Source organism: Trypanosoma brucei, chromosome 10 (genome assembly GCF_000210295.1).
Source record: "Trypanosoma brucei gambiense DAL972 chromosome 10, complete sequence".
Taxonomy (NCBI): domain Eukaryota; phylum Euglenozoa; class Kinetoplastea; order Trypanosomatida; family Trypanosomatidae; genus Trypanosoma; species Trypanosoma brucei.
Window position 1 is genome coordinate 1660484 of NC_026743.1, and position 14311 is coordinate 1674794.

The following is a 14311-nucleotide window of genomic DNA, read 5'->3' on the forward strand; positions in this document are numbered from 1 at the left end:
TTCATTCGTCCTTGCTTCGCCGGTCTTCCCATCCAGCCATTGGGGACACATTTTCTGGTCGTTTTGGGACCTCTTACCTGTTGTCATGCACTTTCTTTTTTTTTTTTCACTGCTGTCTTTTGTCTGCGTTGATTGCTACAGATCATTGTATAGTTCATCTGAGTGAGGTGCCGCGTTTGTTCGTTTGTTTTCTTGATGGGATGTGTAAAGGGTGTTCCATATCACCTCCCTGAGCCCCTGTTCGTCCAGTGGAAGGGGCTACTCGAAGAATGTGGGGCTTTCTCTCGATCTTCCATTAAATTATGCCAGCACAATGCCATTGTCATTTTTACTCCCCTTTATTCTCTCAGTTCTTTCTTTTTTTTTTCCCACAGGTAAGTCATTGGCTCCCGTGATTAGCAGCAAGCTGCCGGGGCGGAGGTCATGTCCAATTTGCAGAAGATAAATGACATCGAGGCAGAGATCGCGCGGACGCAGAAGAACAAAGCGACGATGGCGCATCTTTGCCAACTGAAGGCCCGTCTTGCACAGCTGAAGCGCGAACTCATCGCCTCTGAGTCAAAGAAAGGAGGCGCAAAGGGTGAAGGTTTTGATGTGCAGAAGACTGGAGACGCCCGCATCGGTTTCATCGGGTTCCCTTCCGTGGGGAAGTCTACTCTTCTCACTAAACTCACATCCACACATTCCGAAGTGGCAGCGTACGAGTTCACTACGCTCACTTGTGTGCCCGGTGTTGTGAGCTATCGCGGTGCGAAGCTTCAAATGCTTGATTTACCAGGAATTATTGAGGGTGCTAAGGATGGTAAAGGTCGAGGTCGACAAGTTATTGCTGTTGCACGTACCTGCTCTCTTATTCTTATTGTGCTTGACATCGCGAAACCGCTTCAGCACAAACTTATCATTGAGCGTGAGCTTGATGGATTCGGCATCCGCCTGAACAAGAAACCACCCAACATCGATATCCGGAAGAAGGACCGTGGTGGTATTAGTATCTCCTCTACATGTCCATTAACCCACCTTGACAATGAAACCATTAAAACGATACTCGGTGAGTATCGCATGAGTAACGCGGACGTTATGTTGCGCGGGGATTATACGGCAGATGAATTAATTGACGCGATTGAGGGAAACCGTATTTATATTCCTTGTATTTATGTTCTTAACAAAATCGATCAGATCAGTATAGAGGAGCTTGATATTGTCTCCCGCATCCCACACAACTGCCCCATCAGTGCACACCACTCGTGGAACATCGATGGACTTTTGGAGTGTATATGGGACCACCTGAACTTCATTCGTCTCTACACGAAACCGCGTGGGCAGGTGCCCGACTACGACGAGCCGGTTATCCTCAAAAAGGCGCCACAACCCACGGTGGAGCGGTTTTGCCTGCGGTTGCATCGCCAGATGATGAAGAGTTTCAAGCACGCGTGGGTTTGGGGAGCCAGCGTGAAGCATCAACCGCAACGCGTAGGGAAGGACCATCTTCTTGAGGATGAGGATGTGGTGCAGGTTGTGAAGAAGGTTTAGGAGTTTCATTGGTTGTGTGAATGTGGAGAGGACGGAGGGATAACGAAAGGGCACAGCGAAGTTGCCATTCGAACTCTGAAGGTACGGAGAGCGAACACCCTTTCTGTTTTATCCCTCCACCTGCTTGTTTACTTGTTTGGGTACTTGTCTGTGTGTGTGTGTGTGTGTGTGTGTGTGTGTGTGTGTGTGTGTGTGTGTGTGTGTGTGTGTGTGTGTGTGTGTGTGTGTGTGTGAAGGCGATGCGTGACTGGAATGTATTTTCCTAAACACTACTCGGTTATTACGGTTACATACAAAATGCTGAAAAAGAAATATATACATCAACAGGGAAGTAAACAATAATAAAAATAAAGGTGATGAAGGGTGGAAGAAAGAAAAAAAAATAGGAGCACTGTCCTCACGAGGCTAGTTTAGTGCTCTTACCTTTTCTTTCCTTGTTTACGTATTATTCGTGGCTGGTGTAACAAGAAGTAAAAAAAAAGAACAAAGGAAGAGGACAGCAACTGCAGCTACCCTGCAAGCGAAGGAGCGCATCCGGCATCCCGCGACCGGTGAGTGTGCGCGGGTCGTTGTTTCGTGTTAATGTTTTCATTACTTTAGCCTGGGTTGAGCCAAATTTCTTTATTTTTTTTTCTTTCCTTTTCTTCCCTTTGATTAGCCCTCCCACGCACTGGGATCGTTTCGGGGTGTCATTATTGACGCTAACCATACATCGTTCAGTCTCCCGGGAAGTTATAGGTTTTTGAATAGACAAAAAAACATATCAACAGAAGCAAGTGTTTAAAAGAGCAAACAAAAGAAGAGGGTCGAAAGGTGCTGAGGTGTAAGGAAGATTGTGTGTTTTTTTCACTCTTTTCTTCCGAAATACCATCGTCCCTCTTGTTTTATTTTTAAATATCCAACGGATTTCAACGCACCGTGTGTGTGCGCGCGTACTGGTGCTATACACGAGCTACATAGATAAACGCCGTGTCGCGCCGCGCTCCGCAATCGACTTTTTAACATGTTGCCCCCTCCCCATCCGAGGGAAGGTGAAGATTTGACTCGACAAAGACATTCTCCAGCGCATATCATCGTTTTTGTGGGTCCAAGTGGCTGCGGAAAGTCAACACTAGCAGATGAGATTATGAAAAGGTGGCCGAACCGGTTCGCCTTTAGTGTCAGTCACACAACTCGCAAGCCGCGTAAGAACGAAGTGAATGGGAAACACTACCACTTTGTTTCTAAGGAAAAGTTTCTTCAACTGCTTGCCGACGGTTTGTTTGCCGAGCACAGTAAAAGCTTCACAAAAGCGAAGCGAAACACAAGTGACGATTGCGGGCCGCGGGGTTCTGGCGCTGAGGAGGACGACGAAGACACAGTCTACTACGGGACCTCAAAGATGGCGCTCCACGATGTTCTTTCCAACGGACGAATTGTTCTGATGGATACAGACATCAGTGGGGCTATTAAGATAAAGAGATACTGCGATGAGATTAACACACAACTTACGGGCAAGACTGAGCAATCCGTCGTGCAGTCGAATGCGGGTGTTATACGACGGTTGCAGTTGCACCTTATCTTTGTTAAATGCCCAAACCTGGAGGTGGGGGAGCAACGGTTGCGCGACCGGGGAACGGAGACTGTGACGTCGCTTCAACGTCGCTTCCTGTCAAATAGGCAGTGTATTCAGTGGTACAATGCGCACACCGGTTTCTTTAACCTCACTTTGGTTAATGATACACTGGAACGATGTCTAGAAGATCTTTTTTCCTACGTGAGTGGAAAGATACTTTGCTCACCGAGCAGTAAGTTGTGAATAGCAAAGGGGGGAGTGTTTGTTTGTCGTGTTTAGTTGTCTGCGTTGTTATCATGTGGAAGAGTGAGCGAGTATCACCTTCGAGGGGAGGGATAACGATGACTCACATTTCAATATTTCTTATCCGAGTATTCAATGTAATTTCCTGCGAAATGGTGGGTTGGAGGCGGAAACCAATGTCTAATTTTCTTCGTTTAAGACGTAATGATTTAAGTGGACAGAGGGGAGCGATTGGAGTTTTCGACTATATATATATATATGTGCTTGTTCGTGTATGTGAGCGTATAAGCACGAGGAATCGTCATAATGAGGGTGAAAGCTGGTTACCTAATTTCCATCCCTCCTCTTAATTGTGCATATAAAAATTAACCATGGCGGGGAGGGGTGCCGCATAATGACGTTAATTTCAATACTGTTGGTTACGGCATCGCTTTGACCCCGTGGCATAGGAGCTTATTTGCCGGACCGTGTTTTAACAATGGGGAGCGGGGTTTCCACTCAGAAGTTGGCGGGGTAACAACTTTGCAATCTGCGTATTTCGTATTCTTCCCTCTGGGAGAAGGAAAGAAGGGGCCGTTTGGACTTCTGTTTTTTTTTGTATATCCGCTCTGGTTCGCTGTTGTTCTGCACGCCATGCTTTAAGTCTCGAGGGGCTGTATATTTTTCGCGGTTCATCATTTTCTTGTTTTCATTTTCTCGTCGTTTTGATTTTTTTTTCTTCTATCGCCTGCCTCCAAAGAAATCGTGTGAGTGGGCTGTATCCCGTACGGTCCACTTAAGTTTCTTCCCTCTTCATTTTGGATCTCTTCATATTGCTGTTTGTCCAATACTCTCCTCTTGGCACACATCCATCTCTTCGAACTAGCTGTTCACGTATTACGGTACGTATTCACAAAGTAAGATAAAATAAACTACGCAAATTACCCCCTCGTATGGGTTCGACGTCGTCCGCTTGTAGGAGACTGGAAACGGCATGCAGGACCGGTGAGAATGTAGCCGATGCCGTTGAGGCATTCCGAACGGATCTCCGGGAAAAAATAGAGCAGAATGACGAGCAAGCCAGTGGAGACATGCTAAAGGAAGCCATGAAGGAAGCTGTTTTGCCACATCGGTGCGATTCTGCTGCATTGGCCGTTGGCGCGGAGTTGCTAAAGTTTCTTGCGCACTTCGATCACAAGCGAGACCGAAAAGCACTGGATGCTATTCATGAAATGAACGCTGCCTTCATGGCTATTCCTGAAAGTGAAATAACGTCGGGGTGGCGCAACGCTCAGGTAAATTTTCTTACCTCAGCGTTTCAGGCATGGATCCAAGGTGGTGGGCCAATTGTCATACGGGAGGAGTGCAGGGACACCGACATCGAACAAGAAGGAATAGTGTATATAAATGAAGAACTCTGCAGCGTTTTTCTGCGTTTTTCTAAGTGGGATAAAAAACTCACTACTGGTAACCGCAGTCACGCCCTGGCTGCTTCGGCCTACAAAATTAGTCACCAATGCGGGACCAAGCTGGAACTCGTTGCAGCTGCTGTTGAGGAGGTACAAAGCCTACTAAAGGAAGAAGAGAAGCCATTCCTTATCGCTCGCACAGTTTATGGCGTGTTGGCAGCAACTTTTGAAAACCCGAAAATATCATCGCAGTATGCACTAAAGTTGGCGGGGCAACTGCTGCGGTCGGATGCGTTGACCGCGGGCCCTTCCGCGATTTCTAGTTTCCTTCACGATATTCTGAAAATACTAGAGATAAAAGCATTGGCGTTGCAGGCAGATCGGGAGGCGGAGCTCTGTAAGGTAGTGGAAGTTCTCTGTAGGGTATACAAACGGAGCCTCATGTTGTTGGGTGACCTGAATTGGGTTGAACTAGTGAAACAATTTTAACTGTAGTGTTGAAAATTTGGACAAGTGAGTTTGATTGTGGAGTTCGCTGTGATACACTCTTCGAGAGAAGGCAGAGGATAATAGAGCAATTCCACACACTAGGTTGATTTGCCTGTGGTGCAAACTATATGCCGTTGCTTTCTATTGACATTGTTCCCTACGAAGCACAATTTTTTTGTCATTTCTTTATTATCTTTCATGTTTTGCTGCACTTTACTGCTGTCAAGCTAGCGGGGGTTTGAAACTATCCTTTGAGTTGGCCTTAGGTGGGAATATTCGGACTCACCCCACACCTCAAGCGAGGGTCTTGTCCTTCCAGTTGCCTTTTGGTAACGACAAACGAACATGTGTATCTTGGCGTGAGAGGAGTTCACAGTTATGGATACATTTTTGTTCCACTCATTTTGCTCCTTCCTTCCGTTGTTTTTATCGCTGTGGGACTTCCCTAACCCTAACCCTCAATAGGTATGGAAAAGAAAGGATCGGGAAGGGGTGCCGGTGCGCGGGAGAGCAAATCATCCGCTGTTGCAGCAACTTGCAAGCACCAACACCCCTTGCCACCCTCGAAACCCGGTGGTGCTGAGGGAACAGGTGCCGTTGAGACGGGAACCATCAAGGAAGAAGTGGCTTCACGTGATAAGATACGGGAACGCCGCAACTGGCTCATTTATGAGCTTTACGTCCGACAGGAATACAGTCAGTGCTGTGCAGTTATTGATGCACAGTTGGCGGAGTGTAATGGCACATGCGAGTATGCTTTGTTCGTAAAGGGGTTGCTTACGAGGCGGAGTGGCGACTTGACGACATCATTCCAACATTTTCAGAAGGTGTTGACTCTTAATCCCGGGAGTCCCGCTTGTCTGCAACAGCTCGCTCAAACCTCCCTTCTGCTTGGCAAGTTTTATGAAGCGATCGAAAGTTTCCAGAGGGCTGAGGAGGCACGTGCAGCACGGGGTTTTAGGAAAGACTGGTCACTGCAATATGGAGTAGGTCTTTGCTACGAGTATATGAGGGAGTACCGGAAGGCAGAAGAGGCCTTTGTGAGCTCCATGCAGATACAGCGATTTGACTGCACAGTGCTGCGATTGAGTAAAGTTCTTGTATTACAGAAGCAGCACTCGCGCGCTATTAGTTTGCTTGAAGAAGCTGTCTTAGGATCTCCTGACAATCCCGATATGCTAACGGTACTGGGTTTGCTTTATCTACGGGTAGACAGACCCGCAAAAGCCTTCAACTACTTGGGAAGATGCCTAATCTTGAACTCGTCCGACTCTAGGGCAACCATGGCGGCTGCGAGCATTATGCAAGAGAATGGAGAGTTTGGTGTGGCGCTAAACAAGTACCGAGTGGCCGTGCCAAAGCTTCCATCCTCTGCTTGCCTATGGAGCAATATTGGGATGTGTTTCTTTGGTCAGAAGAACATGCACGCGGCCGTCGCATGCCTGCGGAGGGCAGCCTCTTTGTCTCCATTTGAGTGGCGTATCGCATACAACCTAGGTCTCGTATTTTTACACCTCAAGCAGTACGCTTCCGCTTTTCATTACCTTTCTGCATCGACTCACTTGCACGGGAAGTATGCGTTGGCCTTCATGCACATTGGTGTCTGCCTTGCGCTAATGAGCGACTCGGACAATGCCTGTGCAGCGTATAATCGCGCGATTTCCATACAAGACGATCCACTTATTAGATTGAACTACTGCATCACTCTCGTTCACTGCGGGAAGGATGCAGAGGCTCGTGATCAGTTAGATAAGTTCATACAGATGAGGGAGCGAGGAAAGGAAAATTCTCAGCAGCATCCACAGCTAGATGTGGGACCAGTCGTTCCAAGGGCGTTAACCCTCCTTACGGCAAAGCTACGCAAATGATGAGCGTAGGTGACTGCAAGTACAGTGGCGGTATGTGCGTGTGATTGGGAAAGCTATTCTCATTCGCTGGTGGTGGCACTGAAGAAAGGATCAATGGGGAAGAAGGAAACGGATGTCATACCATGGAGTTTAGGTGATGTGGCAAAGGTAGAGGACATACGTCTGTTTGCTTGAGCAGGTCCTCGTGCACGTTGTCGTGCCCGTGAAGCCATCCAGGAAGAATTTCACGCGCGTATAGATACACAACCATATATCCCTACTGGAGGATTATAAAAGCATGTTTAGGCTTATACGGGTGAAACGAAGTGAGGAGTGTGGCGGGGCAAAACGCAACTGCCTCCCAAACCCTAGTTTATTCCTTTTTTTAAACTGTCATCCTGTACCCTCTTTCACATACATAAACTGTTGTTTTCTTTTTGGATGGAACCGGTCGTTGTCGTGCAGCACAATAATTCGCTCGTTTACTGGAATATCTTTTGCTTTCCACATTACAACGGTGCAAGTGGCGGGAATCAACTAGTAAGGTCTTGTTGAAAAGTTGGAGAGGGATAGGGAACAACGAAAGGCGATTCGTCAAAGGATGGAGCCACTGGAAAAGCTACAGAGTGAAATCGACCGTCTCAAAAGGGAGATTGCAGTGTTATCGTGTGCAGAAGACGAAGAGGCCCTCCGTGACATTTATGATGAGTTTCGTATGGATATTAAAGAGCACTACAGCAACTCTATTGGGGTGTATGTCTTGAAGTGCTTCACCGTGCCAGTTATTGTGGGTATCTGTGTTTTCCTATTTTGGCTCTCGTACGAAAACATTCGCTCGTGGTGGATGCGGAAGTCCGTGACAAAGGGGCTGAACAACATCTCTATTGTTGCGGATGAAATATCAGAACGCAAACTAACGCAGGCGGCGTGGAGGTCCACGCGCCGGCGTGTCTGCTTTTTCGTAGTGATCAAATGTTTTATTGCCGTCACCTGTATTTTCTTCTTTGTTGGAATGCGTTTCCTCATGGAGGCATCAGTACGTGTTTGGTTGAGAAATGTACTTGTACCATCCATGGAAGAAAACGTGACGGCCTACGATAGCCCAGTGGGTACTAGCAACGATTCCAATCCCATGTCGGGAATCAGATATGAAGTCCACAACTTCCTGGCGTCTCTGCTTGGCCTTGACTGGGTAAGAGATTTGCAAAGCGTGTATCTGTTTTATCTTTTTGGACCCGGCCTCTTGGCTTTCGGCCTCGGTGTTATGCGCTCTGCTGCGATTGATATGATGGCACTTGGCGAGAAATTCAGTTTGCCGTTGGATACACTCAAGATGTACCGCACGAAGAAGAAGGAGGTGTACGATCTGCAGATGCAAAAGCGTGTGGAGGAAGTGATGACCAAATTATATGCACTTGCCGATCCCTCTATCCCCTTGCTAGAGGAGGACAAGCGCGTGGACGACGAGGAGGAAATGCCGGGCGAGTAGCTACAGCCGCACTTATTTTTGTTTGGTGTTTCTCCGTTGTAGTTTGTTTGTTTTGTTTGTTTGTAGAATCCCTTCACGGTGAAAATGTACTCATCAGCGGCTGTCCATAAGTAAATAATGTGATATGTGCTCCTGCACGGACGCGACAAGTTGTCGCTATTTTGGCTTTGTTCCTTCTTCTTTCATTTATGGATGCTGACGAGCGGTGTGGGAGAAGTGAGTGAAGAGCAATCGCATGGGGGAAAAAAAGGGAACTGATGTATGCGGTTGGTAGAGGTGGATGTAAACGAGTGGAGTGGCCGTTTCTGTGTTCCAAAAAAAAAGTTACCGTAAGAAAAGTTTTGGTTTGTGCGCTGTGTTTTATCGTATGGGGCCCAACGGATAAATTCCTACCAACTGGTACTGCGCAGTGCGAAAGAAGCATTCCTTTTCTCTTTTGTTTCATTGTAAAAAAAAAAAAAAGAAACGAATTTACGTCAAGTTGTGTGTGTGTGTGTGTTTCTGTGTGCGTGCTTATTTGTTTTATATTCTTTCCTCTGTGGTACAGCTTTCTTTGCCTCCCTCTTGACGTTACGCTCGGGAGAGAAAAGGACTCCTTTCTTCCACAGCGTTTCCGGCGGTACCTTCCCTCATACATGAAACAGGTAAATTTTATGTACCGACGGCCGGGTGCGGGTCGTGGTGATATACCTCTGACCAGTAATGTGTTGTTATTGCGTTTGTTTTATTTTACTTTGTTTATTTGCTTCCCCCATTTAACTTCCTCTTTTCTTTTTTTTTTTTTTACACCATCCGTGCTTCTTTTTCATTTCATTCTTATGTAAAAATTTCCTCGACAGGGGCTGTAGTAACATTCGCGATCTCGAGATTTAAAGCTTAATGAGGCTAATAGCTGCAGATGATATTATTTCTTTCGGTCAGTCTGTGTGCTAAGCTTTCGAGGAGGGGATATCGACAGAAAGTTATGTCTACATGGGTTTCTTGTGTTATATACATGTTTAATTGGGCGATGTGCATGTTAAGATACTTCACCTTTACGCAGTTAATGAAATAAGAGGAACTGTGGTGATAATATTGCTGGTTTAGTGCCACGTTCCTATAGTCACTGGCGGCCGAATGCTGTGGAATGTTAAAACTCCGTTTGTGTAAGCGTACGTGTGTTCGTATTCGACTCTTAATGTGGTATCCAGAGTAATACAAATGCATAAAGGGTGTGGTGTGCAATTTGTTGCAGCACTATTACTTTCCTCTGCAACGAGGAGATGTCAACGTAAAATAAATAAATAAAATAGTAAGACTAGATGCTAGCACACTACCACTAACAGTGTGCTTGGCGCACCGTTTCACACCCTTACAACTTTCTGGGTTTCTGATATTTCTTGCGCTTCTCTAAACTTTTTTTTTTGTGGAGAAGAGTGCCTTTGCACAACCAAAAGTGTGTGCGAAGGAGGGTCTAGTGGTGAAACGGCATAAACAGGTCGTAGCGGAGGAAGGGAAGGATAATTTGCGCTAAACTGTGGAAAGGGTAACATGAATCGTACGGGTGGGTCGATATATGCACATGCGCTATCGCAGTTTGCTGTTTGCAGACAGCCATGGAATGAATATATTGGCCTTCTCACAAAGCAGGACTCTACACCTTACCACACAGAACCGCAAGAAAAACCAGCATACAGGGGTCGCAAGCAAGGGCGGGAGGGATGGCTTTTTGGGCAGCAGGTGCAACTGCACTATCACCGCTTTCCCGACGAACAACTCATCACAAATCTCTCTCGTTGGCGCACCGGTGAGACGGTAGGAGATATTGCCATGCAACAGTTCCGCAATGCACAACCATTCGACATTGAAGATAAGGACCCACAAGGGGTGCAGAGACCATCACCTGAAGTTTATATGAAGCTTAACTACAAGAATCCCGCCACCATATCTCGTTTCTTAACTAGGACGGGTCACATGTACCCGGCTGACATTCTTCCACTCAACCCTGAGGCTGTAGTAAAGCTTCGCGTAGCGAAGGCGCAAGCCATTCGCATTGGCCTCTACCCACGCTTTGGAAACCCTTTCTGGTTTCGCTCGCAAAAATTCAGACCGAAGGCGTACCAGGAGAATTATGACCCGACGACGTACTCCACGAAGCGCACCGTTGAACATTTTGCGTATAACTGGGTCCAAACCGACCGCATACGGCGCTATTTTAGGGAACTTGAGGCTGTGCACACGAGCGGTTCTGCCAGTGCCCGTGGCAGTGGTGGTGGCACAACGGCAGAGCACAAGCAGCAGGATCAGTTTTACTCGCCCGAGAATCAACCGATTTCTCTGCATCGGAATAATATATCGTACATGGAGGATGTGGGGCGCTCAGTGAAGAATCCAACCGTACCGGGACTCATGTCGACGAAAGGTATGAAGAAGAAGTTCCACAATCTGTATTCCTCAACATCGACGAAGCGCATGGGTTTCTCGAACCCGACACTGGGTATCAAGAAGGTGTAAAGGAGGTCTTATCCGCCTGTGTTTACACAGCTTTCGTCAAAACTCCTCCTATTTGATTATTTTCTGTTTGTTGAAATGATTACGTTTGGTGTCTTCATGCTGTATACCTATATATATATATATATATATATATTCTTTTTATAGTGACTGCTCCGGCGCTGTCAATCGTATTTGCCCATTTTATTCTGACACACTGTTCTCTTTTTTTTTTTCGTAGTGATGTAGTAGTGGTATTTATGCGAAATTTTGACTTGTTGGGGGGACCCCTCATAGTAGCCACCACTGAATAATACACAGTACTCCAAAGAGGAGTAGAGAAGTTCGTGAATGATGCACTTTCATCTGTAAAACAAGGTCCACTATCTCAAATATGTGAACGGAAGTACAAGTAGGGAGCAAATGTAGCTGACTATTGCGGCACCAACATGTGTGCACCTAGCTTTGCAAGACCTACTGAAGGTTCGTAAGTGAAGCAACTTTTTTTTTGTTGTTTCTCTTCTCTCCTCATTTCCTCATTACCTTTTTTTTCTTTCTGCACTTCTTCGTACTGCAAGGTGATGCCTCAGTGTGCCCGCGGTTGCTTCTGTGGTGGTGTTTTTCTGTAAGGTCAAACAATCAACCCTCCGCCTCGTATTTTCCGGCGTCACGGCACCAGAAAGCGAACCTGTTGGGGTTCCTTGCGGGGTACATAAACACAGGAACTGAACATATGGGTGTGGGAGAAATGAGTGAAGTTACCGCGATAAAGTTGGACATGTGGGCTTCCATGCAAAAAAGGTTGGCCGCTGAGGTGTGTGTACCCAAAACCAATGGAATGGTGGAACTTTACGAGGAAGGTACTGAGTGTGTAAAGGCTCCACGCGACTCCTTCTTGCTTCCCCACCACCTTGTGGAAGAGTTTGCTTCTTCTGCAATTGGACCACAACTTGAACGCGATGAACGCCGTCGGGGAAGGCACTCCCCTCCCATTCTCCGCCACGTCGGCGGCGTTGACATATCCTTTATTCAGGGAGGTGATACCGCAGTTGCTTGTCTTGCCGTGATGGAGTATCCGTCTATGAAAGTGTGCCGTACTTTTGTTCAGCGTTGTGAGGTCAAGGAACCATATATAACGTCTTACCTCGCGTTCCGGGAGGCGGGCCCACTGGTGCAGTTGATTGAGAGCGTACGTGATGAGTTATTTGAAGAGGCATATTTCCCCCAACTTCTACTAGTTGATGGTTGTGGCGTGCACCATCCACTTCGATGTGGACTTGCAAGTCACTTGGGAGTTGTATTGGATATTCCCACCGTTGGATGCGCTAAGAAGTTCCTGTCGATAGATGGGATTACACGCGACTCTATGGATGCTCGTTTTGCAGAGGAACACACCGTAGCATCACGTCGATTTGAAGGTACATACCTTTCCAGTAGCTCGGGGTTGTGCGAGGCTTGCTTCGTACCTATAATTGGCGAGAGTGGAAGACTTTGGGGTTATGCGGCTACGCCCAACCGTCGAGTTAAAAACCCCATTTTCATTTCGCCTGGGAACCGCGTCGGATATGCAGAGGCCGCAGCGCTGGCTGTTTCCATGTGCAAATATCGTGTTCCCGAACCCATCCGCGCTGCCGACTTGCACTCGCGTGAGTTTATCCGACGGATTCAACTAAATGAATGCTGAGCGGCCACGGGACGTTGAACGCTTGTTTCTTATGTATTTTTGCGTGTAACAGTGGCGGGAAAGAAGAAGAAGAGGAGGCAGAATGGGGGTGTGGCTGAAGAGGTTGGTACCACTAGTTGATGTATTTGAACGCTCTGGGAAGTGGATGTGGGGAAACACGTTGAGTCATCGCATCCCCCCTTTGCAGTTCTCCTTTTCACTATGTTTTTCCCCACATCCACTTCCGCAGCCAGGAATGGGGATACGCATTTCTGGTGTGATCGTTTTACATCGCTTTCCCTTTCCATGTTCTCCTCTTTGTGGGAACCCGGGGCAGTGTTTGATGGTGGCGTTTGTGCAAACCTACTAGTTAACTGAGGTCATTTGAGCATTTATTTTCGAAACAACAACAACAAAAACATCAACACCACTTTGCTTTAAAAAAAAAAATGAAAAAATAAGGTACACGAAAAATTCCACAGAAACAGATAGCTTGCCCACGGTTGGTAGGGAATGATATTTTTACTGTTCATAAGCTTTATTGGTTGGGTGCTCTGGTCCCTGTACTCCCTCTTGTCGTACCGCCGCGTGTCTGTAGCGGGGAAGACTGTGGTGATTACAGGCGGCTCCGTAGGCATTGGAAAGCACCTTGCGCTTCATTTCCTTCGGCTTGGCGCGACCGTGCATGTATGGGACGATAACAAGGAGAAACTGTCACAGTTGTCTAAGGAGGCACTGCTGATTCCCTCTCCTCGGCCAACCAAAAGTGCAAACTGTGACACAGAAGGGTTAACGGAAACGAGCGCAAACGAGCTTGAGGGTAACGACTGCTTGAAGACAGTTGTTGTTGATTTGTCCAATCGGTTTCATCTGCACCGTCTAGTGAAGCAGGTTGGAACCGTCCATATCGTCGTTAATGCGGCACTAAATGTGAGCAGCAAGGCGTTTTTGGACCATGCTGACAACGCTATTGAACGCATCCTGCACGTCAACGCTTTGTGCCCCCTTATCCTCGCAAGAGCCTTCCTCCCGGCGATGTTGGAGCGTCGGGAAGGGTACTTCGTCACTATTACGGATGCGAACGGGTTGCTGGGAAACGCGTCACAGCCGGATTTCGCTGCCTCACAATGGGCGGCCGTTGGTGCGCACGAGAGCATCCAAATGCTAATTAGAGAAAATGGATGCTGCGGCAAGGTTCGCACGACATTGTTATGTCCGTACAATGTTGTGAGTAGTCAACCAACGTTACTACGGACACCATCACCGTTCTCTTCTTCTAGAGTAATGAACACAGCAGACGCGGCAAACACCGCAGAGGGGCAGTCAGTAAACACCATAAGGAGGTCTCGTATTCTGGGTTACTTCCTTTCAATCTTTAGGCGCCCTGTTACCCCGGAGGAGGCGGCAGAGGCCTGCGTTTGGGCCATCACACATGGTGTGGAACGGCTGTATATCCCGTACAGCCTGCTGTTCCTGACCCTTTTCAGGTTTTTACCGGTTCCGTGGTTTATGTGGGTGATTTCCCCGTCCACCCAAAGTACCAATGTAGAGACCAGCAAGGGGAATTGTCCAAGCGAAAGTGACAGTAGCAGGAGTAGTTCGGAGAAATGAGCAAGCAACTTCTGCTCCCACTACGTT

The 14311-nt window shown here is 47.3% G+C and overlaps 10 protein-coding genes across 10 annotated transcripts; 8 read left to right on the plus strand and 2 right to left on the minus strand.

Moving 5' to 3' along the window:
- Positions 1-423: 423 nt before the first annotated feature.
- Positions 424-1530, plus strand: TbgDal_X8300 (developmentally regulated GTP-binding protein,putative; the record flags this gene model as incomplete). Its single annotated transcript, XM_011779703.1, has 1 exon — positions 424-1530. The coding sequence occupies one exon, from the start codon at positions 424-426 to the stop codon at positions 1528-1530; it is 1107 nt and encodes a 368-aa protein (XP_011778005.1).
- A 1003-nt stretch (positions 1531-2533) lies between these two features.
- TbgDal_X8310 (guanylate kinase, putative) lies at positions 2534-3328 on the plus strand (the record flags this gene model as incomplete). The annotated part of the gene is made up of 1 exon (XM_011779704.1): positions 2534-3328. One exon carries the CDS (start codon positions 2534-2536, stop codon positions 3326-3328), a length of 795 nt encoding a protein of 264 aa, XP_011778006.1.
- A 932-nt stretch (positions 3329-4260) lies between these two features.
- Positions 4261-5205, plus strand: TbgDal_X8320 (hypothetical protein, conserved; the record flags this gene model as incomplete). Its single annotated transcript, XM_011779705.1, has 1 exon — positions 4261-5205. The coding sequence occupies one exon, from the start codon at positions 4261-4263 to the stop codon at positions 5203-5205; it is 945 nt and encodes a 314-aa protein (XP_011778007.1).
- Positions 5206-5672: 467 nt separating this feature from the next.
- Positions 5673-7073, plus strand: TbgDal_X8330 (hypothetical protein, conserved; the record flags this gene model as incomplete). The annotated part of the gene is made up of 1 exon (XM_011779706.1): positions 5673-7073. One exon carries the CDS (start codon positions 5673-5675, stop codon positions 7071-7073), a length of 1401 nt encoding a protein of 466 aa, XP_011778008.1.
- A 580-nt stretch (positions 7074-7653) lies between these two features.
- TbgDal_X8340 (hypothetical protein, conserved) lies at positions 7654-8541 on the plus strand (the record flags this gene model as incomplete). Its single annotated transcript, XM_011779707.1, has 1 exon — positions 7654-8541. The coding sequence occupies one exon, from the start codon at positions 7654-7656 to the stop codon at positions 8539-8541; it is 888 nt and encodes a 295-aa protein (XP_011778009.1).
- A 73-nt stretch (positions 8542-8614) lies between these two features.
- TbgDal_X8350 (T. brucei spp.-specific protein) lies at positions 8615-9178 on the minus strand (the record flags this gene model as incomplete). The annotated part of the gene is made up of 1 exon (XM_011779708.1): positions 8615-9178. The coding sequence occupies one exon, from the start codon at positions 9176-9178 to the stop codon at positions 8615-8617; it is 564 nt and encodes a 187-aa protein (XP_011778010.1).
- Positions 9179-9426: 248 nt separating this feature from the next.
- On the minus strand, positions 9427-9747 carry TbgDal_X8360 (T. brucei spp.-specific protein; the record flags this gene model as incomplete). The annotated part of the gene is made up of 1 exon (XM_011779709.1): positions 9427-9747. The coding sequence occupies one exon, from the start codon at positions 9745-9747 to the stop codon at positions 9427-9429; it is 321 nt and encodes a 106-aa protein (XP_011778011.1).
- A 324-nt stretch (positions 9748-10071) lies between these two features.
- Positions 10072-11034, plus strand: TbgDal_X8370 (hypothetical protein, conserved; the record flags this gene model as incomplete). The annotated part of the gene is made up of 1 exon (XM_011779710.1): positions 10072-11034. The coding sequence occupies one exon, from the start codon at positions 10072-10074 to the stop codon at positions 11032-11034; it is 963 nt and encodes a 320-aa protein (XP_011778012.1).
- Positions 11035-11743: 709 nt separating this feature from the next.
- On the plus strand, positions 11744-12694 carry TbgDal_X8380 (endonuclease V, putative; the record flags this gene model as incomplete). Its single annotated transcript, XM_011779711.1, has 1 exon — positions 11744-12694. One exon carries the CDS (start codon positions 11744-11746, stop codon positions 12692-12694), a length of 951 nt encoding a protein of 316 aa, XP_011778013.1.
- A 492-nt stretch (positions 12695-13186) lies between these two features.
- TbgDal_X8390 (short-chain dehydrogenase, putative) lies at positions 13187-14284 on the plus strand (the record flags this gene model as incomplete). Its single annotated transcript, XM_011779712.1, has 1 exon — positions 13187-14284. The coding sequence occupies one exon, from the start codon at positions 13187-13189 to the stop codon at positions 14282-14284; it is 1098 nt and encodes a 365-aa protein (XP_011778014.1).
- Between the last annotated feature and the right edge of the window lie 27 nt (positions 14285-14311).